Source organism: Ascaphus truei, chromosome 17, assembly GCF_040206685.1.
Source record: "Ascaphus truei isolate aAscTru1 chromosome 17, aAscTru1.hap1, whole genome shotgun sequence".
NCBI lineage: Eukaryota > Metazoa > Chordata > Amphibia > Anura > Ascaphidae > Ascaphus > Ascaphus truei.
Genome location: NC_134499.1, coordinates 2,857,609 through 2,873,352, shown reverse-complemented (window position 1 = coordinate 2,873,352; position 15,744 = coordinate 2,857,609). Strand labels below are relative to the sequence as shown.

The 15,744-nt window shown below is 44.8% G+C and overlaps 2 protein-coding genes across 7 annotated transcripts in view; one reads left to right on the top strand and one right to left on the bottom strand.

Annotated features, from left to right (window-relative positions):
- Nucleotides 1–1,148: 1,148 nt before the first annotated feature.
- LOC142467837 (uncharacterized) lies at nucleotides 1,149–13,237 on the bottom strand. 5 transcript variants are annotated; one of them, XM_075573735.1, is made up of 5 exons: nucleotides 12,529–13,237; nucleotides 11,171–11,208; nucleotides 10,441–10,563; nucleotides 9,686–9,825; nucleotides 1,149–4,360 (listed from the first exon to the last, which is right to left on the bottom strand). In XM_075573735.1, exon 5 carries the CDS (start codon nucleotides 2,996–2,998, stop codon nucleotides 1,766–1,768), a length of 1,233 nt encoding a protein of 410 aa, XP_075429850.1. In that variant the 5' UTR covers nucleotides 2,999–4,360; nucleotides 9,686–9,825; nucleotides 10,441–10,563; nucleotides 11,171–11,208; nucleotides 12,529–13,237; the 3' UTR covers nucleotides 1,149–1,765. The 5 variants fall into 5 exon arrangements, 4 of the variants coding, with proteins under 4 accessions (XP_075429850.1, XP_075429851.1, XP_075429848.1 ...); XM_075573736.1 differs by lacking the exon at nucleotides 12,529–13,237 and adding an exon at nucleotides 12,369–12,449; XM_075573733.1 differs by lacking the exon at nucleotides 12,529–13,237 and adding an exon at nucleotides 12,338–12,443.
- The window catches only part of ADSL (adenylosuccinate lyase), a 14,352-nt gene continuing 11,112 nt past the window's right edge, over nucleotides 12,505–15,744 (top strand). Inside the window, exons 1-5 of one of the 2 annotated variants that reach the window (XM_075573730.1) lie at nucleotides 12,505–12,752; nucleotides 14,185–14,388; nucleotides 14,569–14,613; nucleotides 14,742–14,821; nucleotides 15,537–15,708. In XM_075573730.1, coding sequence (XP_075429845.1) covers nucleotides 12,567–12,752; nucleotides 14,185–14,388; nucleotides 14,569–14,613; nucleotides 14,742–14,821; nucleotides 15,537–15,708 — 687 coding nt within the window. In that variant the 5' untranslated portion in view covers nucleotides 12,505–12,566. Of the gene's footprint in view, nucleotides 12,753–13,678; nucleotides 13,880–14,184; nucleotides 14,389–14,568; nucleotides 14,614–14,741; nucleotides 14,822–15,536; nucleotides 15,709–15,744 lie in introns of those variants that run through there. The other variant, XM_075573732.1, reaches the window with a different exon arrangement.

Sequence of the window (15,744 nt, the reverse complement as noted above, 5' to 3'; positions counted from 1 at the left end):
AGAATTCAGATTCCATGAGAGAGACTAACAGAGCGAGAGACACTGGGAAGGAGTGTGGAGAGCATCTGAGAGACATTCTGTGAAGGCGTCTGGATCTTGACAGTGACCAGCTGGAGATATGTGTGTATGTATGTATGTATGTATGTATGTATGTATGTATGTATGTATGTCTTTATTTGTATAGCGCCATAAAATGTACATAGCGCTTCACAGTAGTAATACATGTCATATAAATAACAAATATAAATAACAGATCATGGGAATAAGTGCTTCAGACATACTGTAAAAGTAACATTAAGGAGTCCCTGCTCCGAGGAGCTTACAATCTAATTGGTAGGTAGGGAGAATGTACAGAGACAGTAGGAGGGAATACTAGTAAGTGCGTCTGCAGGGGGCCAAGCTTTGTGTCATGTGTCCATGATTATCCAGTGCTACTCATATGCTTCTTTAAGCAGATGTGTCTTAAGGTGGGTCTTAAAGGTGGATAGCGAGGGGGCTAGTCGGGTATTGAGGGGAAGGGCATTCCAGAGGTGTGGGGCAGAAAGTGAGAAAGGTTTAAGGCGGGAGAGAGCTTTAGATACAAAGGGGGTAGAAAGAAGACATCCTTGAGAAGAACGCAAGAGTCGTGATGGTGCATAGCGAGAAATTAGGGCTGAGATGTAATGAGGGGCAGAAGAATGTAAAGCTTTAAAAGTAAGCAGTAGAATTGAGTGTGAGATACGCGATTTAATCGGAAGCCAGGAGAGAGATTTCAGGAGGGGAGATGCGGAGACAGATTTAGGAAAGAGTAGAGTGATTCTGGCAGCAGTGTTTAGGATAGATTGTAGGGGAGACAGGTGAGAGGTAGGAAGGCCGGACAGCAGGAGGCTCTGCTGTGTGATCAGCCCTCTGATATCCTGGACGAGAAGCGGACAGGGCAAGCCTTCTTGAAGCAGACCCCTGCACCTAGCGAGGCTAGAGTCTACTCCCCAGGTCCCCAGTTGGTATTGTATCTTGTTTTGTACATCTTTGTTTTGTCTGCTGGCGTACCAGAATAAATGAAAAGAGTGTAGTGTTGCACACCAATATAATACACATTAACAGCAGTGGGGGAAAAAAAACGCGCACCAAGAATCAGTATATAATCAAATATATGAACAGATGACTGCTAAGGTGTAAAGATAATTTAATAAAGGAATGGGTCTACAAACAGACCAAAGACAAACAAGAACAGTGGTTCCAACACCACAGAACTAAAACAACATGTACATATAATAGGGATAAAAACATTATATGCAATCACAGCAGCAACCCCGTCTGCAAAGGCGAGGCTAAGGTCAAAACACCTAATACAGAAAAGCTGCCCCTGTTGCACAATGAAATAGGCTGAGTGTGGGGAAGTACTGACCAAAAAGGCACACTGGAACCGTTTGCTGGTGTGTTAAAGTCCGGACCGCGCCATCCACGGAGAAGGAACCACAGCGAGCACTTCCTGGTACACACAGCCCCAGCCAATCAGCAAGCGCGTTGAGTAGTTCCATGTGACCTCAACGCGTTTCGCAACAATGTGCTTCGTCAGGAGTTCACGTTAGCAGCCACTCGCGCATATATTAGAAATCTCAACCAATCGGATACTTAACACCCCTCATGATTAACATAAAACGTACATCACCATTGCAATAATAAAACAGACATATCAACACAGTACACACTTACTGTAACATGCTGCTATATGCAAAAACAAAGTCATAAAGTAAGTCATACTTAAAATCTCTATTGCGCACAGTTATTTTAAAAACGGAGTTAACTCTATAAGTTCATTGAACCCCTTGGGATATTTACATCCAAAAACATATATCCAATATTGCTCCCTTTTCAACAACTGAAGGTCTCTATTGCCCTGTCTGGAATTCCGTGGGACACTTTCGATTTCCATAAAGCTAATGGAACTAGGGTCACACTTATGAACCTCTTTAAAATGTTTAAGAAGAGGAGTTAGTGGTAAACCTTTAGCCTCTATTTTTAAAATATTCTTTATATTTCTAATATGTTCCATCATGCGTAATTTGAAGACCCCTTTGGTCTTATCAATGTACTGTAGGCCACATTGGCACTGCAGTACATACACTATATGTGTGGAAAGACAATTAATACAATTCCTGACTTTATATATCTTTTTAGTCACTGATGACATTACTTGTTTATTCACCGTCACAAAATTGCAGGCTTTACACTTTCCACATTTGTAATTGCCTACAATTCCCAAACTAGATCTAATCGTATTGGGTACATTTGTCAAAGATGGTACTTGACTCGGGGCTAACAGTCCCTTAAGATTCTGGGCCCATTTGAACACTACTTTTGGTTTAGTTTTAACCAGAGGGCCCAAGATGGGATCCATCTGTAACACCCTCCAGTGTTTGTTCAAAACATGCTTAATGGAACTGTGGGCTTCATTGAACTGAGTTATGAACACATACGCTGTTTTAGAAGCCCCCTGGCCTACACCGGCACCTTTCTGTGAAATCACTCTTTTATCTCCAGTATTTTTTCCGTATTTTAGCAAGGACTGGCGTTTAACCTTCTTGGCTTTATCCAGTGCCATATCAATTAGATCCTTATCATAGTCTTTCCCAAGGAACCTCTCCTTGAGAAAATCAGATTGTTCCTTGGTATTATTACGCATAAACCTTAAAAACTGATTAAATGGGATGTTACGTATCCAACAGTAGTCATGACAGCTACTCGGATGTAAGTACGAATTTACATTAGTTTCTTTAAAATAAGTTTTCGTATGGATGGTGCAATCTTCTATAAAAATTTCAAGATCAAGGAAGTGGATAGAAGTAGTGCTGTTATCACCACTGAATTTAAGATTATAATCGTTTTGATTCAGTGAATGAACAAACTCCAGATAGGAGGCTTCACTGCCCTCCCAGACGATAACAATATCGTCTATATACCTCCTCCACAGTTTGAGCTGTGGAGGAGGCATACCGTCACATATAGTGACTCCCATTTCCCCATATAAAGGTTTGCAAACGATGGGGCAAAGGTGGTCCCCATCGCTGTACCTACTAGTTGTAAAAAATACCTAAAATCAAACAAAGTAATTATGACTCAACATGAATGAAATGGACCTCAAAATGAAATCAATCTGTGGACGTGGTAAAAGTTGAGACAGCAAAAAATGTTCCACCGCCATAACTCCTTTGGCATGAGGGATACTCTTATATAGAGCTTGCACATCTAATGTTGCAAGTCTATATCCGTCATGCCATTGAAAATCATTTAACACTTGTAGGACCATAGTGGTATCTTTAAGGTGTGACGGAAGTGATGTAACTAAAGATTGCAAATAAAAATCAACATAGACAAATTAGAAGTAATACTATTGATTCTAGAAATAATAGGACGACCGGGTGGGAAAGTGAGGGATTTGTGAAGTTTCGGTATGTAATAGAAAATGGGGACAGTGGGGATCTTAATGAGAAGGAACTCTAGTTCAGCTTTAATAAGGATTCCCATCCCATGAGCTTCTTCTAACAGGGTGGTAATCAACATCAGATATGAGTTAGTGGGGTCTTCCCCTAATCTCCCATAAGAAATATTGTCTGACAATAGACGATTCGCTTCATTATAATAATCCTCAATGTTTAGAAGGACCACTCCGCCCCCTTTGTCTGCAGATCGTAATACCACTTCTACTGTATATTAGCCTGTAACTTTTTAAGGCTCGTTATCTCTTCCCTGTTGAGATTAGTACACTCTTTATTTGATCTCTTTGCACACATTTCTTTAAAATCATGCTCTACCAATTTCCCAAATAAATCAACATATTGACCCTTAGAGTAATACAGAAAAAACACCGATTTGGGTTTAAATCCAGTGTGCAAATAGCTTGTATGGTTAATAAAATCAGGATCACTTTCCCTCATAAGGGTCTCAAGATCTTCCAAAGTCCTCTGATCTATCCCTGCATCACAAAGAGTATTGTCTAATTCAATCTGAGTATTGATATTTCTTTTATCACCATTTCCTTTTTGATCAGAGAAGTGTCTAAATAGAGTAAGTTTCCTTACATATTTTTGCAGATCGATGTACAGATCAAACTCCCTAGGTTTCTGTGTGGGAGCAAATGACAAGCCCTTTCTCAGTACCTCAAATAAAGGAAGGTCAATTATGAGGGATGATAAATTAAAGATACCATTAGAAATTAGCGCCTCTGGTTCTGGAAGCCTCTCTTTGTGGGAGGACTTTCCCCCTCCTCTCGTACCTCTTCTGAATACGATCTTTTTCTGTTTTTCGACAGAGCTGCAGGTTTAGAGGGGGGGTTGTCCAGATCCCAACTGGGCCTTCTGTGTCTTTCGGCATCTACTTTCTGAAAAAAATCAATAATTTGATCGTATTCACTATCATTATGGGTCTCACTCAATGGTTGAAACCTATTTTCAACTGGTGTCTTAAAGGAGATATGCTTCTCTCTTTTCTTACTTCTATCACCCTCATCCTCATTCTTTCTCTGATATGTACTCCTATTGCTGTTATCCTGATGTTTCCCCCTTCTATCCACAGTGTACCAGTTATTCTCAGGTTTCCTTCCCTGTGTGTCCTCCCGTCTTGGATAGCTATCCTTTTTCTCCATGTAATTAGATCCATTGTCCCATTGGTTTTTGGACCATGGGCCTTTTGATATCTGTGGATATGGAAAAGGCTGGGGTCTTTTAGGATAAGCCCCTAACACATTGTCTTGGGGCTTATCTGGATTCGGCCTATCAACTCTGGGAGAATAGGGGTATTTCCCATTTCCCCCCCTAACTCCTTAACATGCCAGTTCTTTTGTTTATTTTGGGCATAGTCTGTTTTGTCCCTTACGAATTTCTTATTTTTAATTATCATGATCCCATTTTGATACTTCTTCAACCTCAAGTTCATTTCATCTTCCAATCCAGGCAGCTTAATCATCTCCGCCTTCATTTTATCAATTTTACGTGCAACTTCTTTAAGCTCTTTCCTTCTCTCACCCATAATTATTAATTTCATTAAATTTGCTGAGCAAATCTCTAGGATCTCATCCCATACTGCCATAAACGCAGGATTATTTACACCATATGTGGAATTTTTAATAATCCTTAAGCCTCTAGGCACCCGTTTCGTTCTAACATACTCTTCCAGGGTACATAGATCCCAGCAGGCTCTTGTTTCTTGTTCCAATAACTTGGTTAGATTTAAAACTTTAGTAGGTAGATCAACCGTAATATCATCCAACACTATTTCATCCTGAAACATTTGGCCCAATAGAGCACTTCTATCATTTCTCCCTTCCAAACTCAAAATAAATGAGTTAGTAAATGTAGCTGACAAAACCTCATCTGGTTGTTCTGCCATTACTAATAATCCTAGGATACAGCTAGCGGTATATAACAACAGTGACTACGGATGTAATGTCGAATACCTCTAACTAACTGTACCTTTAAGGAGAATACCAAGGGAAATGATTGTAAAATATGAATAAACAAAACTGTGCGCTATACTTATTTCAGACAGCAGAACTTAATAAGGAAGAGGGAAACTTAGTCCATAATCCAACGTAAATTGGTTTCCGGCGTCGGTTCCACTTGTCAAGCAAAATGTAGGTGCTGATTGGCTGGGCTGTGTGTACCAGGAAGTGCTCGCTGTGGTTTCTTCTCCGTGGATGGCGCGGTCCGGACTTTAATACGCCAGCAAACGGTTCCAGTGTGCGTTTTTGGTCAGTACTACCCCCACCTCTCAGCCTATTTCATTGTGCAGCAGGGGCAGCTTTTCTGTATTAGGTGTTTTGACCTTAGCCTTTGCAGACGGGGTTGCTGCTGTGATTGCAGATATTGTTTTTATCCCTATTATATGTACATGTTGTTTTAGTTCTGTGGTGTTGGAACCTCTGTTCTTGTTTGTCTTTGGTCTGTGTGTAGACCCATTCCTTTATTAAATTATCTTTACACCTTAGCAGTCATCTGTTCATATATTTGATTATGTACTGATTCTTGGTGCGCTTGGTGTGTGTTTTTTCTTTCTTGTTGTTTGGGGTCCCCCATTCTTGGGAGCCCCCTTTTAGGAGCGATTGGGAGGGGCTCCTACACACCCAGCTGCAAAAGAATTGTCTCATTATTGGAGAAGATTTATGACAGTTCGAGCGCGGAACTTTCACCTACATTTCACATTAACAGCAGTATAATACTTGCCAGTCACTTGATAAAGGCCTTTGTACAGGCCGAAACGGCGTGTTAATGACAGAATAAATTCTTTTTGTGCAAATCCGTAGTGCCCTGGATGATCATCTTGTTGCCGTGCCAGAATAAACCCCATTTTATTCAACAACATTGTCCTGTCTGGTGCTTATTTATTTATTTATAAAATATTTTACCAGGAAATAATACATTGAGAGTTACCTCTCGTTTTCAAGTATGTCCTGGGCACAGAGTAAAACAAAATAATACATGGTTACAAATACAGTTACATAAATGAACAAGGTATACATTATATACAAGACATTGCATGCACACATTGGTGCTAGTGATACCGGTGGCTTCAGTGTAAAAGTACTGGTCTCCCGTGACAAGGACCTATGAAGATTTATCCTTTTTCACTTTTGTCACTACGTTACTACTCCTATGTAGTTTTCGCTTTTTGTCATTTTGTACAGTCACCGCTCCCCTCAGTGTTTGGAGATACAGGATACAGACCTCGCTGGGTGCGGATGGTACAGAAGCTCTCTGCTCAGTTTAAATGTCCTGCGTCATGTGGGCCAATAGGAAGCTGCAAGGGATGACGTCACTACTTTCCTATTGGCCCATGAGGTTCCCACGCTATTATGCTGCCATTGTTAACCCAGCTGTAGCTGCTGCAGGTGACTCCTTCCGAGATAAATATCGCAGGAAGCATGGGGGTTTCCGGAGCTGAAAAGAACGCAGCTCAACTCTGGAGACCCCCCTGCCTCAAACCAATTTTTTTTAAATCCCCAGAGGTGCTGCTTTTTAAGGGGGTTTAGCAAATTAGCATATTAAATGAAATTACAATGCACACTGCATTGATACATGGTGAACTCCTGGCTGTTTCCCTCCCCCCCCCCCCCCCCCCCCAGCAAGCCGATACAAGAGGAGCCAATGGTCTGTGATCCCATTTGCCACAGTTGATTCTATCCATCTAGCACTGCAACGTGCTCCTGTGAGGACGGCTTATTGTAGCGGCTTGCTGTTACTACCACTGCGGAGGAGGATCGCATAGCTCCTGCACAGCCGGGAAGGGTTATTGCGTCACGTCCGGAAGTGACGTCATACCCGGAAACCCGGTTGTCTGTGTACAGACCGTCACCAACATCCAGACCGGAGGAGGTGTTTTGGGGGAACCATCTGGCCGTTCTCAGCAACCAGCGGAGATTGGGTGAGCACATTGAGCATTGGCTCACTATCGGCACCCCTTAACATCAAATCCCCCCACGATCTGTGTACCATCTGGTGCCATTCATCTGGTCGTAGGACTGTGATCTCTAACCAGGATTATTCACTATCCTGTTGTTACCCCTCTGACCCTCATCTAGCAGCAGCTTGCTACAATTGCCTTTCACCAGTGCAATATATCTCATTGACTTTTATATTTCCGTACATTTTTATGATTATCATTATCATTGGTTATTGTTTTTTATTCAATTGTTTTATCATCATAAAGGTGTTTATGCCATTACCCGTTTGACTGTGCTTCCCTTACTTTTTCTTTTTTTCATTGTTCTCACCAAGGACTGGGGTCCCTTGTCTAGGAAGCTGCAAATGATTTGGGTTTTGGTTTTTAAAACGCTTGATCTGATTTTACATCACCATTTCGATGTTGCCAGACCCCACATGCTCCGGATTGGTTCATGCCACATTTTATTTATTATAATTTTATTGTACTTTATCTTTCGTAAAGTTTATTATTTATCTCTTCATTAGGTAATTTAGTATTTTAAGTGTTATTCTTTTGGCGCACCCGTTTTTTCTTTGCTTTTGTTCCTATTGGACAACCAGCTCCTCAGCTGTCCAATAGAAACACTCCTGCTCCGGTCACATGGTTCCCCGGCTCCCATCAGCATCAGCTGTGTGTTATATTCCGCTGCTCCCGCCGGCTGCACAAGGACTTCTGCTGCTGTTACCGCCACCAGGATGTCTGCTGCTGCTCCAACAATGTCGCCGCGATCCTCATTCTCCGCAGCGGTCTTCCTCACCCTCAACTGCAGCCAGCGACTAAGTGTTGAAGTCTTTTTCAGCTGCTCTGAAATTATCCGGCGCCAGTTCTGACCCGGTGCCTGTCCCAGACCCCTGTGGCCGGGTCCGGGTAATTTCCGGGTAGCTTAAAAGTGCAGGGTAACGGGTAATTTCCGGGTACTCGTACATCACTACATTGGACCCCTTTGTGTTCCCCTCGTCCCTAGATTGCTGGCTCCCAGCCTGATATTAGCATCAATAGCGAAGCATGTTCTAAATGCTGAGGGACAGCGTGAGGCCTCTGCAACTTCACCGTGATTCAGAGGCTTGGTGTGACGTGTCATCAAATGATGCCGCGGCACCATTTGACGCTGGCAAAACAGGTAAGTGAGCTTGCAGGGAGGGGGCGCAGCTCCAAAAGTTTGCACACCCCTGTTCCAAAAGAAAAGGAGAGAAGTAGGTTGTGTGATACCCACAAATAGTTGCTCTGGCACAAGGTTTTGGATGTCTCCAGGTTCTGTAGGTGTGAAGAATCCAGACGATCAAGAACCCAAAGGATTGGAAGCTTGTAACATATCAACGATTTGTTGGTCCAAGAGAAGGTACATTGCTTACTATTCCAACTGCTATTTTACCACATGGAAGGACCAACATTTAGGGTTGCCAGGTGGCTTCTCCGAAAATACTGGACTCAATGGTGAAAGGTGCGTCAGGTCACTATGTCCAGGGAGGAAAATACCGGACACATACATGTCCTGTATTACAGTACCTCTCATTTTTTACTGGACAGAGTATCCAAATACTGGACAGTCCAGTTCAATACCGAACACCTGGCAACCCTACAAAGGAAAGCAACCCACCCTTCTTTGCCTAGTAACTGTAAACAGGGTTCTAATTCCCCCTCCCCCCCCCCCAGTGAGAAATAGTGTGGGTGTCTCCAAGTCTCCCCCCCCCACTCCCAAAAAAAAAAAAAAAAGCACAGCATTCATATTAAACATTGTATCCATTAACTACATCTACATTTGAAAGATACTTTCAAAGCAAACTGGTGATGTGGACAGTTCTCATCTAGTTATGATACAACTGTCAAACTAATGGTGTTAGATTTGACGAATAAATAAGTCCAAGTCACACTTGGGTACACAGGGGCTGCAGGTTGAAGTGAGGGAGTGACCTACAGCCTCCCTGGGTTGAACATTGGGCGCGGAGAGCCCCTGTCGTCAATTGTTTCTAGCTTTAAGAGATATCAGGGACTGAACCCTAAACAAACTGATGCTACAAACTGAGCAGGTATTGTGGGTATGTAGAAGACAGAGTATAAACACCGCAGCAACAGACAGAACTGTTAATATGTCCATGAATCAACCTCCGTTATAAACCCATACAACCTAGATGGGGGGCTTTGATAGCACGGCTGGTAGAAGTACAGGGGAGCCCTATCTAGACAGGGCCCCAGAGTAAGTCACGGATCCAGCTACTGCTAGCCTCACCTGCATCTGGTCAAACGGAGGGTTTCTCAGCCGGTATAAGTCATGTGATGAACCGTGGAGCTACCGGGTGATGCTGGAGAAAAACGCTGCTGCTGTTGCTGGTATCGGTGGCGTGCTCCTGCTCGTGGTAAGTATTGCCTCTAAGGGTAATTGGGACCAAAAATTGTTACAGTGTGAAGCCAGATGGATATATACATTACACACTCAATATCCATCTGGCTTAAATGAAGGATTTGTGTATACTCCCTTCTTAGGATTATAGTTTATCAGTGTACTTTGCCATTAACATCCTTTATAATTAACATTGGGATCTCTGTTATGCCTGCATCACACTATGTGAACGCGAATAAACAGATCAAGGTCTAAATATGTGACTAACAGCTACATATATACATCTGCATTGCTACATGCAGTACCGATACGCCACCACCACATCGTGCTACTACTAGCGTCTTTCGGTTGCTACGGCAACGTACACGTATAAAGGGGCCGACTGAGACGCGTCAACGCCCACCAGAAGTCGCGCTAAGCGACGAAACGTACGTCGGGTCATAGCCGACATGGTGCTATATTTATTATTAAAAAACCTTTAGTTTCTGCCTCCTATCTAACGGCTGTGTATACCAACGGGAATTTCCCGATTGAACCTCCGTAAGCATGTACCAACATACTAGGTAGTGTGTTCTCTGTATCTCCATACCCCAGTTCCATACGATCACACATAGCTACTAGCTTTACCACGTACTCCACTGTACCTGTTCAAAACCTCCGAGCAGGGAAGTGCTGTGACGCGGTGTGTCTGACTGCTGACGCCTGACGGTGCACCGGGAGACTTCCGCGATCCCGTGAGTGCTCAGCATATACCTATGCCGAAAAGTCTATAAACAATAATATAGTAGTATTAAACTTATGCCACGCCACATCGTGGCTTCACTACTATGTTACAGCTTTAAATATCTATGTTGATAACCAACTCACGAACTGCACAGCACCCAAGGTACTGCTACAGAGGGTTGCATATGACATATCCAGTCAGTCATGTGACTCTATTAGGTATTCATACTAAAATATACACATGAACATCTAGCAGTATTTAACCAATGCTGGACAACAGAAGCTACTTACTCATTTGCTGCAAATTTACTAAGGACATTTGCAGCACTCATAGAAATGCTATCAAAGGGTTACATACAATACATTGAGTATATCACGTGATTCTGTAAGAATTGTTGAGCTGTATTGCCGGAAACTACACACGGCAATAACCAAAACACTGCACTGGCATCATGATACAGTGAGTGAGGTACAACATTCTAATGTGGGCACTTAATATTGTGCTGGATATGGCGTTGATACATATGTGAGCGATACCAACAAAAGTATCTGGTATTGCATTAAATAGTATATATACTAGGAGATTAGACCAACAGAGACGTACTACCAGCATAAGTATAGCCTTCTCAGAGTCACTATGGTATACATTACCTATTTCTCTCTGCAGTAGAACATCTCCTCTTGTACACCTAAGGAAAATAAATTGATATATTAATATCTCTCCCCCACAATTCTTTCGAGAGGATCTATTCTATGATTATCAGTACACTATTCTACTGAGTAGGTATTCACCGCATTTGTGTGGTTTATACCTCCAGACCCTTTTTGAACCAAATATACCATACAAAGGCTACTTTTGGTACACTGCAGCAGAAGCATTTACTAACTATAGTATGATCTGAGTGGTTTTTTCACCAGTATACACCTACATGCACAGCCTCTAGCTAGAGGTTTATATTTCTCACTTTAGAGATTTAGGATTTACCTTTTTATCTATATTTGTATGAATAAACATTATTTTAACTGTTTGTCTTTAGTCGCACATTTAGACCATGATATAATCAAACTCTGGTCTGCGGTGCACCGTCATTTGGGACCTTTTTGTGTACTCCTATACAGTACACTTTATTAGATATATTCTACCTATTCCCTGGCAGCACGCGATCTCACTATGGAGGCTTGAGCGAGGTAACACACATTTTCACATAAGGCTATCTTCTACCATAGGCCAGGTAGGGCCAATGGCAGTTCTCAAGAACCTCCAACAGGTCAGGTTTTAAGGCTATCCCTGCTTCCGTGCAAGTGTCACAATCAGTGGCTCAGACAGACTCAGGCCTCGGCCATGTTACTTGCTTGCTGTGCTGGCGGAAGCGCGCTGAGGCGCGCTCCTGCTCAGCACTGAGCCCCTACAGCCACAATTAGAGTGGCTTTAGTAGGGGCTCACCTGCGCTTCCGCGCACTTGCGGAAGCGCAGGTTTTAGGGGAATTTAAAAATGGCCCCCGGCCAGTGACGCGCCCGCCCCCGGCCAGTGACGCGCCCGCCCCGCCTAACGGCGCGTGCGGTAAGCAACCGCAAGGCCAGGGAAAGCACCTGCTTTCCCTGAGCCTCAGCGCGCAAGCAGGGAGCATGGACTCAGCCTCAGTCACCTGTGCTGAAGCTGGGATATCCTTAAAACCTGACCTGTTGGTGGCCCCCTTGGTGACCAGGAGCCAAAGAGGGTTCAGCCAACTTATGAACCAGGCAACTGGACTTCTGAGCCTCCCCACTGCTTATATTTCTGTTCCTAAAATGGCCATATTCCTAGCTTCCAGCCCTACATTTAGCATGTGCTGAACTCTGAGCAGTCACCAGATTGGACGCAGTATATGTTATTGCGCTTTCCATTATCCCCAAGTTACTGCCACCTCCAAGATGGCTGCCTCACCCCCCTCCCCTCCCCGCCGTAAACTGGCAGTCACGTGTAAAGACGCTAACAACACCCCCTCCCCTCATACCCCATCTCGCTTACAGCAGAGCGCGCGCCACCCAGTCAGCTGCCGGCCGGAGATGGATGCGGGCGCTGAGCAGGGTGTGAGCGGCAGCGCTTCCCCGCCGGGGGAGGAGGAGGTGCTGCGGTACCGCTCCCCGCTCGTGTCCCGCTATGCCAGCCGGGAGATGGCCTTCAACTTCAGCGACAGCAAGAAATTCCACACATGGCGGCGGCTGTGGCTCTGCCTGGCACAGGCCCAGCGGGTAATGTCTCCCTGCCTTGTACATTGTGTGTCACAGTGTGAGTGTGTTGTGTACTGTACATGTGACATGTATGCGTACAGTACGTGACATGTATGCGTACAGTACATGTGACATGTATGCGTACAGTACATGTGACATGTATGCGTACAGTACATGTGACATGTATGCGTGCTGTACATGTGACCTGTATGCGTGCTGAATTGTGTGTACAAATTTACATGGTGTATATATAATATACATGTACTGTGTGTGTGTATATGTATGTGTTATAGTACCCCATGTATCCGCCTTGCATGTATATACCATGCTTGCTGTGGATGCCATGTGTGTTTATAAACTGTGCAGTGTGTGTGTACTGTACATATTTACATGGTGTAATATGTTATAGTGCGTATGTATATGTTCTTTAGCACATCCATGGCGTGCGCAGTGTCTGTGTGCTCTTAGTGTTCTTAGCGGGTAATGGAGTGTAAGGAAAGGTCTCTTCTTCTGCATGTTATTTTTATCCCAGGACCGGGGTGATGTATATGAGCTATGATTAGTCACAAGGCTTCCCCCACCCCCCTCACTCTGTGCCCTGTGATTCTGCAAACAAACCCCAGCAGGCAAAGGGAAGGCGGTTCTGGAGCGATTTCTAGTTTAAACCCTTTATGCCGTAGGCCCCACTGACAACGTTAACAATCATTCAAATGTTGGGACAGAATTCAGCATTCATCTCTGTCCGGTGCCTTAGGCTGCGGCCCCAGCACCTTCTAGAGGCGTGCGCTGTGCGTTCAAGCACCGCCCCCCAGGCAGTCCAGTCCCAGTTATTACATTGTCGCGCCGCGCCCCTGCCGGCGGTTTGGCCAATGAGGGGGAACCAGCCGTGTGAGGTTATGGCCACGCCCCTGCAAACCCCTCGCCATGCCCCCTTCCGTCGCAAACACTTCCTCTATCCCAGGACCGCAGATCGCGGTGCTGTGCACGCGACGCCCTCCCCCCGCCCCCCCTTGCCGGGCGCGCGTGCTACAGTACTGACTGGGACTCGCACCCTTACATAACATCACCAATCAAAGATCGCAGCCTCCATGCATTAAACCAGAGGCGGCCAACTCCATTCCTCATAGTAGATGAGGTTGAAAAAAGAGGTACGTCCATGAGCTGTCAGACTGAGCCAACTGTGCTAAAGCCGGGATATCCTGAAAACCTGACCTGTTGGCCGCTTCTGTGTTAAGTGGTTAGTTTAAAATGTTAATGTGCGCTGTGCACCACTGTCAATTGTGTTGTGGATGGAAAATTTTCATGGTTGTTGTGGATGTTGAATGGGAGAGTTCATTGTGTCCATGACAACAGCCTGAGCCAATCGGGCTGCGGCATGCCTGAAAGCCTGATGCATCAGGGCTGAATGGAGAGGTCTGATTGGTTAATGTTGGCCCTCCCCTTACTTTCGCAGAGCCTGGGGCTGCCGATTTCTGAGGAGCAGATTCAGGAGATGGAGGCGCACCTGGAGAACATCGATTTCAAGATGGCAGCCGAGGAGGAGAAGCGGCTGCGGCATGACGTCATGGCGCACGTGCACACGTTCGCCCACTGCTGCCCCAAAGCTGCCCCCATCATACACCTGGGAGCCACCTCCTGCTATGTGGGAGATAATACTGTGAGTATAGCAGCTCCTGACCCCAGATCATCTGTACAGGACCAGACACTCCAGGTCTTCAAAACTGTGTGTAATCTACTTGCCCCCTTAAGTAGGACCCCCCCATATGCAGAGCATGACCTCATGTTATAGCATATCTCTTTCACGGTCTTGTCTCTTGTCCTCTCCCTTCTGCTGCAGGATCTCATAGTTCTACGTGATGGTTTTGACCTGCTGCTTCCCAAGGTAAGGCCCCACATGTGTTTACTATTTCTGCATTAAGAGTGTCTCTGGGATATAAACCGTCAGAAGCAAAGATATGTGATGGGACGTGTACCCTCTTTCCCCCGGTCTGAACCCCTCTCTCCTCACAGCTTGCCCGGGTTATAAGCCGTTTGGCCGACTTTGCTGACCGGTATGCCCACATGCCAACATTAGGATTCACTCACTACCAGTAAGTAGTCTCTGCTGGGATTCAAGCTGCCGAGTAACTTGGTTTTGGGACTGCAGGGCAGTGACGTAGCCATGTGACGTAGCCATGTGACATAACCACAATTGAATTGGTGACACCTGTTATCGGGCGAACGTGTGTCCCTGGGTGAATTTGACAAGCCCAGGGCTTTGAAATATTACAGGACGTCAGAAGAGACCTGTGAGTTTTGACAAAGTCATTAGAATTCCATCTAAAAGGAACATTGCTGCACAAATCCACACCAGGACCTATCCGGGTACTAACACTTCATTATTAAGTTAATGATTATTTATATTTCCTCATTAGGCAAATTTAGGACATAAACTCCTAACCGCAAATATGATAAGTGTAGGATTTACCTTATCTGCTGCTATTTAGAGACGGGAAATAAGGACATCTCTCATTTTCTACTTACATTTGCTTTGATTTCAAAGTGTACGCGTGCGTTTTGCGCCTGCGTTTTTCAAACGGCTCTACTCGCTCTTTTAACTTCAAGCGACAGCCGTGCGTTGCAGGATAGCCTCGCAATGTGTTTAAAGAAGTTCCAAATAGCTGCTCACATTTAGACCGAAGAGGCACTTAAAGTAGCGCAGGTAGGTTTATTGGACCCCAGCGCTGCCATTCAATGCATAAGTGGGGTGACGCTGTACTTTTGAGAGCTGTAACTGCAGAGTATGACAGCAGCTTCTCCTTGCAGACCGGCGCAGCTGACCACAGTTGGGAAACGCAGCTGCCTCTGGCTGCAGGACCTGTGCATGGACTTGCAGAACCTGGAGCGGGTCAGGACCGACCTGCGTTTCCGAGGCGTCAAGGGCACCACCGGGACACAGGCCAGCTTCCTGCAGCTCTTCGAGGGTGACCACGAAAAGGTGCCATAGCCTTCCACTCCTGAGCATTTTAATCCC

What these genes read in the sequence shown, in the direction of transcription:
- LOC142467837 (XM_075573735.1), bottom strand. Translation starts at nt 2,998, where the DNA reads ATGGGAGTCACTATATGTGACGGTATGCCTCCTCCACAGCTCAAACTG.